Source organism: Rattus norvegicus, chromosome 2 (genome assembly GCF_021556685.1).
Source record: "Rattus norvegicus strain SHRSP/BbbUtx chromosome 2, alternate assembly SHRSP_T2T, whole genome shotgun sequence".
NCBI lineage: Eukaryota > Metazoa > Chordata > Mammalia > Rodentia > Muridae > Rattus > Rattus norvegicus.
Window position 1 is genome coordinate 176,026,679 of NC_141535.1, and position 14,704 is coordinate 176,041,382.

The 14,704-nt window shown below is 48.0% G+C and overlaps 1 protein-coding gene across 40 annotated transcripts in view; it reads left to right on the forward strand.

Annotated features, from left to right (window-relative positions):
- Gon4l (gon-4 like) overlaps positions 1-14,704 on the forward strand; it is a 73,506-nt gene that overhangs the window by 55,129 nt on the left and 3,673 nt on the right. For 25 of the 40 annotated variants that reach the window (NM_001024797.1, XM_087630788.1, XM_087630802.1 and 22 more), the window contains 9 exon segments: positions 1,958-2,074; positions 2,316-4,058; positions 5,819-6,074; positions 6,633-6,817; positions 7,691-7,888; positions 9,453-9,596; positions 11,198-11,341; positions 11,422-11,541; positions 13,622-13,732. In NM_001024797.1, coding sequence (NP_001019968.1) covers positions 1,958-2,074; positions 2,316-4,058; positions 5,819-6,074; positions 6,633-6,817; positions 7,691-7,888; positions 9,453-9,596; positions 11,198-11,341; positions 11,422-11,541; positions 13,622-13,732 — 3,018 coding nt within the window. 40 annotated transcript variants of the gene reach the window in all.

The following is a 14,704-nucleotide window of genomic DNA, read 5'->3' on the forward strand; positions in this document are numbered from 1 at the left end:
TAACGGGGGATTCCTCCCACTCTGTGAGATTAGTTCTGCTGTTTGCCTACTGAGTCATTGATTCCATTTGCCCCACAGTACCTTCACCTATCCTCTCAGGAATATTTAAGTAAGAAATCATTTGTGTCACAGTATTCCACAAGTTCTTGTTTCTTCTAACCGTATTGTGTCTCTTTCTCTAGCTTTCTGTAGGGAGACAGTTTTCCATTTGGGAACCTTCTCCACAGTACTGCTTTCTTTTCTTTAAAAGATTTCTTTTGTTTTTTAATTAGGCACGGGTCTGTGTGGGTCTGTGCAAGTGTGTGGAGGTGCCTCATCCCCTGAAGCTGGTGTTGTATGGAGTTGTGAGGCACCTGACATGGATGCATGGATTCTGGGGACCGAGTTGGTGTTCTCTCTAAGAGCAGCTCCGGGTCTTAACCATGGAACCTTTTCTCCAGCTTCCAGAGCTGCTTTCTTATTTCATTCTTTCTGTTAAAGTTAGTGTAGAATATACTTCGGGAGTCACAGAAACCAGTTGTGGTAGTGCGTGCAGACCTGTGCGTGCAGAGACTGAGAGGCTGCAGTTGTGAGTTTGAGACCACCCAGGGCTCCACAGTGGATAAACAGACCGCAGGAGAAAAGATGAAGTAGCTTGAAGAGTCAGACCGTTTTATGAGGCTTTTGTTATGAAAGTGTTTTGTCCCTTTTCCTGGTTGCCCAAGTGTTTGGGAAGGTGGTGTGCTCACGGTGGTGTTACACAGCAGGCTTGTAACTGACCTCTTGGTGCTTGGATTTAGGACTAAATTACTCACCTTCAGTCATGGATTCCTGCCTGTCTGCCTTCGTTTCTTCCTCCCTCTCTCGCTGCTTGTCTGCCTTCCTCCTTCTGTGTTAGAAATTGATGTCTCACTGAACCATGACCCTACTCTCCCTCCTTACTCATTTACTCTTGTAAAGATGTGTTTGTTTTTTAAATTGTTCTTTTTTTTTTTTTTTTTTAGATTTATTTATGTATTATAGATGAGTACACGGTCGCTGTCTTCAGACACACTAGAAGAGGGCATCAGATCCCATTACAGATGGTTGTGAGCCACCATGTACTTGCTGGGAATTGAACTCAGGAGCTCTGGAAGAGCAGTCAGTGCTCTTAACCGCTGAGCCATCGCTCCAGCCCTATTCATATATTTTTAAAATCATTTATTTACATGGGTAGGTGCGTGCACACATGAGGTCAGAGGGCCGACTACTCGGGGAAGCCTGTTCCTTCCTTGTACCAGGCCGAAGCCTGCTGGCTCCACCATTTATTCTGTTTATTAGCTGGCTAGTTTGTTTGAGGCAGTGTCTCCCGTCGTATGCTCTCCCTTTATTTATTCTCTGATTGATGTGAGGCTTAGTCTCTTTCTCTGTGTACCCTTGTCTGTCCTGGAGCTTTTTCTCTGCTCCCAGACAGTATTAAATGGTATTAAAGGTGTGTGTCAGCACACCCAGGCTATGACTTTTAAAATGAGACTGACATCATCTATCTGTCCCTCTCTTTCTCCTCCTCCTCTTTCCCTGGATTACAGATGGGTTCCATGGTGCTTGTTTCATAGTGTCTTTTCTTCTGTCTTCCAGTTAACACTCTTGCTTAAAAGTAATTTCTGTGCGTAAAAGGAGGGTTAAGCTCTGTGTGCAAGGGAAGGCATTTATTAAGATTATTTTGATCATTTACTTCCTGTTCTTTGTGACCTAAACTTCCAAGTTTCACTACAGTGGGGGGTCATAGGGGAAGATAGGTCTGACGTTTAGTGGTTATCAGAATGGATGTTTGCATTTAGGTATTGAATAATTATAAAATCTTCATTAATTAGAGATACTTTGAAATGCAGAAACGTTCAGCATATATTCTTGATAATTTTGTGTGTGTACAAAACCATCGGCCACTCCATTTACCAGTCTAAAAGAATGTGACTTACACTTGTGTTTTCACATTTAGTTTTATAAGAAGACCAAACAGCTGCCAGTTCTGGTGAGGTGCTGTGAAGAGATCCAGCCACATCAGTGGAAGCCGCCTATTGAGAAAGAAGAACACCGGCTTCCATTCTGGTTAAAGGTCTGGCCTTCCTTCAAAATCTGTGTGAGGCAGAAGTCACTAAAAGCTCCTATAGGAGTTAAATTCAGGAAGAGTTTCTAGAATTGGAATGTGGTTATGTTAGAAATTGGTGCAGACAGGGAGAAACTGTTCTTGGAACTGTGGGTTGAGGCTGCCTTTCGGTAGTCCTTAGAATCAGAAAGCGAATTTCCCTTCCCCTACCTTCTGATGTGTGCTAGAGCAGAGTGTTCTTGTCCTGTAGGCTAGTCTACAGTCCATTCAGGAAGAACTGCGGAACCTAGCCGGAGGCGCTACAGCGGGAGGAAGTGTGACCGCAGCCACTGAGACCAGCACAGATCAGCACTTGCAGAAAACCAGCCCTGTCGTGGGTGGTGACACTCAGTACCCACTGCTGCTGCCCAAGGGTGTAGTACTGAAGCTGAAGCCGGGTTCCAAGCGCTTCTCCAGAAAGGCTTGGCGACAGAAGCGGCCCTTGGTCCAGAAGCCTCTCCTCATCCAACCCAGCCCGTCTGTTCAGCCTGTGTTCAACCCTGGGAAAATGGCAACCTGGCCAACTCAGTCTGAAGTCCCTCCAAGCAACACGGTGGTCCAGATTCCTCATCTGATCCAGCCAGCTGCTGTCTTACAGACTCTTCCAGGTTTCCCTTCGGTGGGGGTCTGTGGAGAAGACAGCTTTGAGTCTCCCGCAGCACTGCCTGCCATGCCTTCTGGGTCTGAAGCCAGAACCAGCTTCCCCTGGTCTGAGTCTCAGTCAGCACCACCTTCGTCCTCTGCACCCAAATTAATGCTTCCCTCACTTGGCCCCTCTAAATTTCGAAAGCCATATGTAAGGCGTAAGCCCACAAGAAGAAAAGGAGCCAAGGCTTCCCCCTGTGTGAAACCTGCTCCCATCATCCACCCCACACCTGTCATCTTCACAGTTCCTGCCACCACAGTGAAGGTTGTAAGCCTAGGCGGTGGCTGTAACATGATCCAGCCTGTCACAGCAGCTGTAGCACCCAGTCCCCAGACCATCCCTATCACCACTCTGCTTGTCAACCCTACTTCTTTCCCCTGTTCATTAAACCAACCCCTCGTGGCCTCCTCCATCTCCCCCTTACTTGTTTCCAGCAATCCCCTGGCTCTCCCTGTGACATCTCTTCCTGAAGAGAAGGCTCACGTGAGCTTGGATATTGCTGAAGGGAAAAATGCTCCTCAGAACCCCGAGCCCAAAATAAAACCCCAGGAACCAACCCCTCAGTGTGCTACTGTCTTCTCCAAAGAGGAGCCCAGGTCCTGGCATCCTTCAGCAGATACAGGAAACCAGGAAGCAGTCTCTGAATCCAGTGCCTGCAGCTGGGCTGCTGTGAAAACAGAAGGCCAGGAAGGGTCTTCAGAGAAGAGTGTTTGTGGCTGGACTGTTGTGAAAACAGAAGATGGTGGGCATGCTGTGCAGCCATTGCCTCAGGATCCCCAGGACTCTCTGAACTCTCCATCGAAGGATTTATTAAACATGGTCAAGTTGGAAGCCGAGGATTGTATGGAGGAGATCTCCAGCGACTTCCCCAAGCAGGACATTGGCGAGGAAGTGAAAGAGGAGTGCTGTATGGAGTTAGACAGGGACTCCCCACAGGAGAAGGCGAGTAGTGTGAGTGAGATGAGTAAACAGACAGCCACGCCAAGGGAAGAGACGCAGGCCGCTAAATCCCCTTCTGTGTCTCAAGATGCTCCCGATGCAATTAGGGATGCAAGCAAAGGATTGCCACAAAGCACTCTGTCCTCCATGGACCAGGGCACAGTGCTTAACAGTCCTCCAGGGAAGCCTGAGGACTCAGCCAACGCTGATGGTCAGTCTGTGGGAACCCCAGCAGGAACAGACACTGGAGCGGAGAAGGACGGGGCTGAGGAAGAAGAGGAGGAGGACTTTGATGACCTCACCCAAGATGAAGAAGATGAACTGTCCTCAGCTTCTGAGGAGTCTGTACTTTCTGTCCCAGAGCTCCAGGTAAGGGCCAGAGCAGTGGCAAGTGCCTGGCGACTAGGTGGAGTGCTCACTCTATCACGTTATGGTCATAAACTGCTACTTGCCTTTGGAATATCTGTGGAACATAATTTTGACCTTTGTGTGAAATGCTGTGTGTAGGGGACATTTCGTTTGAATTAGATTCATTGAAGTGTTAATTTGAATTACTTGAGCACACTTTTTTTTTAATTTGTGTTATATAATTCATTTATTCGTAGGGTGAATCCATGTGATGATATGTGCAGAGGTCAGAGAGTGAGGACGGGGGGGTTATCTCCTTCCATCATGTGGGTCCCAGGTGTTGAGCTCATGTCAGACTTGACAGCAGGATCCCGTACCTGTTGAGTCGCCGCACTGACTGCCTTGAGCGTACCTCACATGCCACAAAACAAAACCTAAGCAAACAGAAGTACCTGTTGCCCACCTGGACCACATGGGATAAGGAGAGAGCTGATTTTCCTAAGTTTTCCTCGCACCTCTCCCATGAGTGCCATGGCATACATGTACCTCCGTGCATGCACACAGCCACAAATAAATGTGATTTTAAAGAACAGACCAGAAGGCTGGTGAGATGGCTCTGCAGTTAGGATCACCTACTGTTCTTCCAGAGCATGCAGGCTTGAGTTGCAGCATGCACATACATGGCTGCTCACCACCCACAGTGGCTCCAGTTGTAGGGAATCTCATGCCCTTCTCAGGCCTCGCCGGCATGTGGTACACAGATCTACATGTAGACAAAACTTATAAAATAACAAAGTAATAATTAAAAATACTTCTAAATAGTCATAAGAACTAGAGGAGTAGCTAACCAGCACAGCATGTATCTGTCAGGCCATAGTGGCGCACACCAAGTCCTCCTAGCACTGGGGAGGCAGAGGCAGGCAGATCTCTGAGGTCCAGGCCAGCCTGGTCTATAGCGTGAGTTCCATGACAGCCAAAGAAATCTTGTCTTGAGAAAACCAAACATAGAGCATGTACTTAACATGCACAAGGTCCTGATTTAATCCCCAGCCACGTAGAGAAGAAGCAGAGGAATAGAATGAGGATGACAAGAAGTAAGGAGGGAGGAGGAGGAGGAGAAGGGAGGTGAGGATGAAGGAAGGAGAAGGAGAAAAGGTGTAAAAAGTTCTTAAGTGTCGGGCACGGCAGAAGCAAAGCTGTTCTCACGACCCCAGACTCCTGAGTGTTGGGCCTGCTGTCCCTGAGTCTCGTGCTGCTGCTCCTGGACCTCAGCACTCTGCGAGCGGCTAGGAACCCTGTAAACATTCTCTGGTGTAGCACAGCCAACGTAATCCTACCCTGACTACCTCACAAATAAATGGGACCCAGACTTTGGTTAGTGATTTTGGCTTTGATAATTACTGGGGGGTAACCCCTAATCTACTTTTCTAACTGCTGATCTGACTACCTCCCCAGCAGTGTTCCCCAGACACTTGCAGTTTCTCCTGGCCATGTGTTCGTGGTCCATCTCCTCTCATGGTGCCTTCTCCCTCCTCTTCCTCCTTCTCTCCTCTGCTCTTCTGCAATGTACAACCAGGTGACTAAAAGATCTGCCTACCTCTAATCCCTCTAGTAAGTGGATGTAGCCACTTTTCTTTAACCTATAGTTTTAAATTAAGGAACAAGGTTTGCACAGTAAAAGCTGGTAAACAGAGAAGTCTCTCATAGTAGACCGGTGTTCTGGGCACAGAGTTTAGCTTTACATAGCAACAGAGCAAACCTCAACAATACGCTGCTTTTAGGAAACAATGGAGAAACTGACTTGGTTGGCATCTGAAAGGCGGATGAGTCAGGAGGGTGAGTCTGAGGAGGAGAACTCCCAGGAGGAGAACTCTGAGCCAGAAGAAGAGGAGGAAGAGGAGGCAGAGGGAATGGAAACCTTGCAAAAAGAGGATGAAGCGACCGATGAAGCAGGTGGAGGTGCTGCTGAGAAACCCCCGTCTACCTTGGCCTCACCTCACACTGCTCCAGAAGTAGAGACCAGCATAACCCCAGCAGGTTAGTGCATCAGGTCCCCAAGGAGGCTAAGTTTCCCTAAGCTGCGTTGCCCAGAGATAATGGGCTTTATCTCATGGAGGTTTTCTTCCCTTCCTGAACAGACTAGAGCTGTCTCTGCAGAAAGTTAATTCTCATCAACCCTCGATTTCCACTAAGCTGCCCTGTGTTCTCTCTGTGCTTCTTGCCTCTTGTGTGCTGGAGGCTAAGAGCTGTTCGGCTTTCATGTTCCTCCTTCAGCTTCTCTTCTGTCGTTTGAGACAGGGTTCCATGCCATAGCTCAGGCAGTATCAGAGGTGTTAGGCCACCTCTCCTCCTTCCTGGCCTTGGACTCTTTCCTCAGCTGCAGAACTCATGGGCCACCTGTGTCCCTGTGACTCTTGAAGAGCATGTGGTGCACTGGGCAGTACTGGTGTTGTCATGGGCACAGGCTGGCTCTGCTGCTGTCCTAGCTGCTCCTCCCTAGCTGTGCCAGGGGAATAGTTGGGGTGCATGGGGTGGCATGTGTGCTGGATAGCATAGTCCGAAGGATTGAGAAGGAATCTTTTCCTCCACTTCAAGGGGAGAGCATCAAAGCTGCTGGGAAGGGACGGAGCAGTCATCGGGCTCGGAGCAGACGGGGAAGTCGGGCCCGGGCCAGCAAGGACGCCTCCAAGCTGCTGTTGCTGTACGACGAGGACATTCTTGACCGGGACCCACTCAGGGAGCAGAAGGACCTGGCGTTCGCACAGGCTTACCTAACCAGGGTAGGCAGCTGCCGCCATTCTGGCCAGGCTGAGCATCTGTAGTTGCTGCTTTGGAGGAAAATGCTTGAAACATGATTAAGGGGGTGGCTTAGTAACAGAGCATGTCTAGCATGGGCAAGACTGGGTCAGCCCCAGCACAACCAAAACCAAGTCTTTTCTCTAGGTGCACAGTAGACTTCGTCTGTCTCTGCCATAGTGTTCTCTAATGACTAGCAGGAGACGTGTGGATTGGTCATTGGTGCCCCACTCTTACTTGTCTCATTTCTCTTTCACCCAGAGATTAGGAGAAAGACAGAAAGACGTCCCTCAGTGGCACCTTGGGACTTCCCGTATTGGGCCGATATAAGACCTTTACTGAGCATTCAGTGAAAAGATTGGCAGTTGGTGTATGGACTGGGAGAGCTGGTCTCCGGATCAAACCTTGGTCTTGTGTGTCTAGATACACCGCAGCTTCCTCCTTCTTTAATAACTCAGCAGAGAGGTCCTCCAGGGTAGGCATGGCTTTCCTTGTCTGCTACAGCAGAGGGAGGTCCTCCAGGGTAGGCATGGTTTTCCTTGTCTGCTATTTTATAGACGTCCTAAGTTCATGTACTCTGTTCCTTGGTATGGCGTGTCTTAAAATCCATATACACATGGCCTCTCACCTGCTTAATGCAGGTGAAAAGCAGCCCCTGGTTTTTAAAGGTTTAAAGGCTGTCCAGTTGCCCGTTGGAGAAAAGGAGTTCTGCCTTGCTGCTTGTTGTGTGTGCTTTGTCAGAGCGGTGCCTCTGAGGGGAGCTCTGAGAACCCCATGAGCATCGCTGCCTTCTGTGCCTTGCTAGTTAGGACTGCAGGCCCGGAGAAAGGTTGCTTACTGCTGAGTGTTCCTTGTAGGTGCGAGAAGCCCTCCAGCATATCCCTGGCAAATATGAAGATTTCCTTCAGATCATCTATGAATTTGAGTCAAATGCCCAAATGCACAGCGCTGTGGATCTCTTCAAAAGCTTGCAAACTCTTCTCCACGACTGGCCTCAGCTCTTGAAGGACTTTGCTGCTTTCCTGCTGCCTGAGCAGGCCTTGTCCTGTGGACTCGTAAGTCCACTTTGACGAGCAGAGACTACAGCAGACTCCGGGGCAGAGGCAGAGGGGCTTGAATGCAGTGCTCAAGACAGTTCCAGTCTTCCCATTTGTTTACTGGGTTTTATCTGTAGTTACCAGTGGAGATCTTGATAAGTCACACTCTGCCCTCACTCCTCACTGGTGAAAAGTACATTTTTAATTTTTTCTTTTTTAAATACATGGACTTTCTGGGTAGCCTCTGTTGGCCTGGAAGTCATTGCTTAGATCCGACTACACAAAAATCAAATTATTTCTGCCCCTCCAGGGCTGGGATTAAAGGCATAAGCCGTCATGCCCCATCTCCTTTATACTAAGCATTTGTTGAGTGTCAGGCAAATCTTGATGCTAAGAATAGCAGTTAAAAAAGTATTAATTTGGGGTTGGGGACTTAGCTCAGTAGTAGAGCGCTTGCCTAGCAAGCGCAAGGCCCCAGCTCCGAAAAAAAGAAAAAAAAAAAAGTATTAATTTCTCTGCTGTCAAAAGAGCATCTAGTCTCAAGAAAGTCTGTAACATAAAGATTATTAACGTCAAGTATGCAGTACATTATCTTTATGATGAGAATTCTTTATAGAAAACTAAAGCAACAGACTAGAGAATTGTTAAGTAAAGTGAGTGAGGAGATGGTGTGTGTGTGTGTGTGTCTGTCTGTCTGTCTGTCTGTCTGTCTGTCTGTCTGTCTGTGTGCCGGTGTGTGCATGTGCTTATAATTTTAGCATTCAGGAAGCTGAGCTAGAACCATTGCTGCTGGTGCATGGCCAGCCTAGGATGCTGGATTCTGTGAATCCGGTCTCCAAAAGGAAAGGGTTGGAGACTGAGAGTTGAAATGGGAGGAATCATGTGATGTGCATGCTGACTCCTAAGTATTGTCCCTGTGCTTGGTTGGCAGAGAAAGAGGAGACAGACAATGAGGAAGGGGAAGGGGGAGGTGGTAGCAGAGGGAGCGGGGGGGGGGGGGGGGGAGGGAGGGAGGGAGGGAGAATGAGAATGAATGAATATGCTGTAGTTGTCCTAGACTAGTCTTCTCTTCCTGACAGGTAGAAACAGAGACAGGAATGAAGGAGTAACCTCACCATTTTGACAGTTTGGTGCTCATTTGATGGCAGGTTAACTATAAAGTTAATGCCTGTCTTCCTTCTGTCATCACTATGAGGATTAAATGAACATATATACAAAAATAATTTGTACACTCTGACATTCCACTTGAGTTTGAATATCTTATTTTATAATGCGTAAAATAACAAAGAACTTGAGATTTATGTTATCTCTTTGATTTGTTTTATTTGAGACAATTCTCCTGTGTACCCATGTTGACCTTGACCTTGGGATCCTTCCGTCTCAGCCTGTCCCCGACTGGGCAGAGGAGATTCATGTCTGTTGTCTTTCATTCACGCCTGCATTTCTGGGGTTGGGTGGGGTCTTACACAGACTCCCTGTCATAGCAGTGCCTCTGCCCAGTGCTCTTAGCTCTTCTCAGAGGCTTCATGTGTGGCTCTAGCCATGTGGTGACTCCTTTCTTGTCTTCCTTCCACTCTGACAGTTCGAGGAGCAACAGGCTTTTGAGAAGAGTCGCAAGTTCCTTCGACAGCTGGAGATATGTTTTGCAGAGAACCCGTCGCACCACCAGAAGATCATCAAGGTTCTTCAGGGCTGTGCAGACTGCCTTCCTCAGGACATCACTGAGGTGCTCCCCTCCCTGTCAGCCTGTTCTTCCCCATTAGATTTACTCTTTTATGTGTGTGCGTGTTTTATGTGCATCACATGCATGCCTGGTGCCTGCAGAAGTTAGAACTGGAGTTACAGTTGTGGACTACCATGTGGTACTGGGAACCTAACCTGGGCCCTCAAGTGCTCTTGACCCGGAGCCATCCAGCACCCATGTCTGACTCCTCACTGTTACTTCTCTCTCCGCCTTTGGGGTCTATCATTTCCCTCTGACAGCACAGAAAGCAAGAGTGTTTTCGACTTAGCACTGGGAAACCAGAGCCTGGCTGGCACTCACAAGCTCAGAGGACCATCAGTGCTCTGACAGGGAGGTTGAAGAAAGTAGGTGCTGAAGGGCTTGCCCTCCTCTTCTTGCTTATGCATGGGGTCAGTCAGGCAAGAATGGAAAGTATGTCATTGGGAACTGACTCCTAGAAGTTGTCCTTTAACTACACAGGTGTGCTGTGGCATGTATACCCTAGACACTTAGGTGGTTTAGGATGGGTTCCCAGGTCCACTTTGTCACAGGGCTCAGGTCCCTTGTAGGACTCGGGAAGTTGACTTCGCTTATCCCACACTGCAGGGTGGGTGTTGGGCTGTGAGAAGCTGCCTCGGGACACCAGGACACCGATCCAGGGGTGGGAAACAGAGTCTTGAGTGCAGGACACAGCCAGAGCTGGCTTGGGTGTGGGTGTGGGGTCCTTGGGCCTGCAAGGAGGTGGGGGCAGGGGGTGTCGGTTCTCAGGCTTTGTCATCCTGTTGCTGCTAGGTTGCTGTGGAAGAGCTGAGAACAGAGTATGGCCCCACTCCCAACCCCCACACCCGAGCTGGATATAGCCCAGGGCCATGGGGGAAAAGAAGGGGGGATGCTCCAGCTGGTCTCACTTGGAGAGTCTTTGACTGGATCGAGGTGGCAGGCTTGTGCTTGGTGGTGGCTGCCACTGGGTGTGCTAGGAGGCCTTCTAAGGGAGATTAGGGGTGACTCTGTAGGGGAAGGGCTTCTCTACAGCTCCCCATGGCTGCTCCCATGAAAAGAGGCAGTCCATGGTTTCAAGTCATTTATTGTCATGGTGGAAAGTGGATGAGTAAAACCGTACCCCCTTCTCAGAGTGGGCCTAAGATTAAATACCTTTTGCAGGGAGGAGTGTCTGGGAAGGGAAATTCATTGGCTAAGCCTCCAGGCCTTTGGGTATCTCATTATAGATAGATCTCTATCTCAATAGAGATCTGTCTTGAGCCTTTGTGACCTATGGTCATGTCCTACCTGTGAAGGGGCTTGGGGTGTTTCCCTTACGTGACTGGTGATCACAGATATGTGGAGGGCTGTAGGATAGTGACCAGCCTGATTTCCTGGGAGTCAGGTGAAACTCCTGCCGTCCCTTTCAAGGTCTCTGGTGTTCAAACCTCCTCAACTGGGAACCCTGGTGTCTTTCACTGCCTCACACATACACCAAACTAATTCATTAATCTTTTAAAAAAAGCTAGGCTTTGTATAGAAGGCAGAATGTGGGCTTCATTGTGGTTTGGTGCAGTCTAGGGAGGTTCTGTAGATGTCTTCTTAGGCTTCTCAACTCTCCTCAGCTCAAGACACAGATGTGGCAGCTTCTCAGAGGCCATGACCACCTACAGGATGAGTTCTCCATCTTTTTTGATCATCTGCGCCCAGCAGCTAACAGGATGGGTGACTTTGAAGAGATCAATTGGACTGAAGAGAAAGAGTATGAGGTATAGCTTGTCAAGGGGAAGGCTGTCTGGGGGAGGGGTTGGGTCCCAGAGTCTACTCACTGCTACCACTTCTTGTTTAGTTTGATGGCTTTGAAGAAGTGATACTCCCTGAGGTGGAAGAGGAAGAAGAGCCTGCCAAGGTGTCCACAGCCTCCAAGAGTAAGAGGCGGAAAGAGATTGGGGTCCAGCACCAAGATAAGGTGTGCATGCTTAAATGCCTGCGTTTTAGCAGTCGCTCTCTGAATTATACTTTGTGCATATCACTGGTATGTATAGGACAGTTCGAAGTCTTACGGTTGGAGATGCTATGGGGCACAAACCACAGGTAAGGCCTGTGGAGAATCCAACCACAGCCAGGCATGATGGTACCTGCTGATAACTCCCAACACCCAGAGGCCAGGGCGGGGTATTGCTGCAGCTTCAAAGGTAGGTTAGGCTATGAGGTGAAGACCAAGAAAGAAAGGGAACCAAGCAAAGCAAGAAAAACCCCCAGGTATTTCATGCTTTCCTCCTCATTCAGAGCCGCCACGTTTCTTACCTTTGTGTTACTTCAACACTTGCCCATGGAAAGAAATAATGACAATTTATTAATGACAAATGTAGCAGTTGTATTACTGTGTGGCAGCATCATAGATTACTAATTAGTTCATGAAATTTCATAGTAGTACTGCAGAGGGTTCATTCATATAACTGAAGTGCATAGAGAAGGTAATGCCCGAGTGACCTCTTCACCTGTCAGTGTTGGGACACGCATGTATGACTTATTTCTTGCTGGAGAGTGTGCTCATACTTAGTAGGAGACAGAGCCTTGGGCTGAGATGGACTAGCGGGTAAAGGTGCTCGCGCCCAAGCCTGATGACGAGAGGTTGATCATCAGGTCTGTATGGTCGGACTCTTCTCTCTGACCTCCATGCATGTGGTACAGTGTGCATGTAGGCACACATGGTAGATGAATACATATATTAATCTTAGAGAACAATGTGCATCTGTAGAAACAAACATGTCTGTGTGAATGCAGGTGTCCTCAGAGACCAGAGGGTGGTTTATGTGCCTCTTGCTTTGGAGACTCCTAACCCTAAATTGTTCTCACTACGGAGACATCTCTTCACCACCACCCACCCCAAATTCATTTATTTCTAAAGATTTATTGTCGTTGTTGTTGGTTATAAGTAGAGCCTCTCTATATAGTCCTGGCCCTGGAACTTACTATAGAGACCATCTCGGCTTCAAACTCAGAGATCAGCTGCCTGTCTTCCTGGTGCTGTGATTAGAGGTGTGGGCCACTCTGCATAGACTTCGCTTGTCTGTTTCATGGATTTTGTGTGTATGGCGCGTGCATGTGCCATGGAACACCTCTGGTGGTAGAGGACAGCTTGTGGCGTTGATTTCTCCTTCTATCATTTAGGTGCCAGGGACCGAACTCAGGCCCTCAACCTCACAACAGGCTTCTTTATCCACTGAGCTATCTCACTGGTCCACGATCTTGTCTGTCTGTCTTGTGTTTTTTTCAGTGGGGGGGTGTTGTTTTGTTTTTGAAACAGGGTCTGTCTGTGTAGCCCTGGCTCAGAACTCAGAAATCTGCCTGCTGTGCCTTCCAAGTGTGGGGGGGTCAAAGGCAAATCCTTCCATGCCTTATCAAGGTAATCTTTAAATCCATGGATTTTCTTTTTGTTTGCTTTTACATTTTATATGCTTGCGTGTTTGTCTGCATGTATGTCTGTGTGCCCCATGTGTGCCTGGTGCCCACAGACATCAGAAGAGGACATCAGAACCTCTGTTGTGAGCCACCATGTGGGTACTGGCAATCAAACCTGGTTGAGCTATTTCTCTAGCTAGCCTCTTAAAACCTTATTTCTTTACTGTTTTTCTGCCAAACTTCTTATAAAATAAATGACCTTGAGAACTTTTAGCCTCTTTGGAGTTTCTTCTGCATCTGGTTAATAATGGTTCTCGGGTTTGGGCTTTATTAAGTAGAGTCACTGTACAGAGCCATTTTTCAAGAGTTTAGAGAACACACAGGGTGACCAAGTCTGTGACCTGGGCCGAACTCAGGGCCTTGCGCTTGCGAGGCAAGCGCTCTACCACTGAGCTAAATCCCCAACCCCCTCTTTCAGGGATTCTTAAGGGACTGTAGTCAGAATTGGGTCAATGACCCCTCTGTGATGAGAATATCAGAAAAGAGCAGTGGGAGGGCCATCTGCATAAACTCAGGCCTCTCACCTCAGCTGCTTTTCTCAGTTGGAAATACTAGGTGGCTAATCTAGCTGCTGTCTGTTGTAGGAGTCAGAATGGCCTGAAGCAGCCAAGGATGGTTCCTGTCCCTGCCATGAGGGAGGCCCGGAATCTAAGCTGAAGAAGAGCAAAAGGAGAAATTGTCACTGCAGCAGCAAGGTGAAGAAAGTGCTTGATGTGCTGGGATGGCCCGGCCTCAATGCACAGATGCTGCTTTGGCTTGTGCTGGTTTTGTTGGGGTGGGGTGGTGGGGGCACTCAAATCCTGCCTTTGCCTCTGATCACTTGGATGGAAGGTGTGTACCAGCACTCCTGATTAGAGGCTTTGTTGCCACTATAGGTTTGTGTCTTTGAATTCATAAAGCGATGCCATGTCTGATTGTATGCAGTACACACATGTGCCAATAAGCAAAATAAATGGACCCTGGTGCCTGGCCTATAAGCACCCCATGAGGAGGTGGAAGCAGGAAGATCAGAAGTTCTAGGTTATCCTCAGCTACATAGTGAGTGTGAGGAAACATGGGATATTAATACCCTGTCTCAAAGCTAAAAGGAGATGGGTGGATTTTGCTTTTGTTGGCATATTTTGTCTTTTGTTGTTGTTTGGTCTTGAGACAGTGGCTTGTTATATAACCCAGCTTGACCTCAAAATCACCATCCTTCTGTCTGTATGTTTCAAGTATTAGGACTACGGACATACATCACCACACTCAATTTCATGTGGTGCTAACAACAACAGCTCCTTATGGTAGGCCAGCACTCTTCTGGTTGGGCTACATCTTCAGCTTTAGATTTCTTTCCCTTTTTTCCTGAGATTATGTTGGTTGCTTTTAAATTTTTGAGGTAAGAGCTCGAGACGGGGCTCAGTGGTTAAGACTGTTCTTCCAGAGGTCCTGAGCTCAATTCCCAGCAACCACATGGTGGCTCACAACCATCTACAAGGGATCCAATGCCCTCTTCTGGTGTGTCTGAAGACAGTGAGTGTATTCACATACATAAAATAAATATACAATAAATCTTAAAAAAAAATATTTTTGAGATAAGGCCTCATTTAGCCCTGGCTAGCCTCAAATTTACCGTGTTCACCATGTAGTGAACCTTGAACTCTTGCCTCCACTACTTAGGTGCTGGG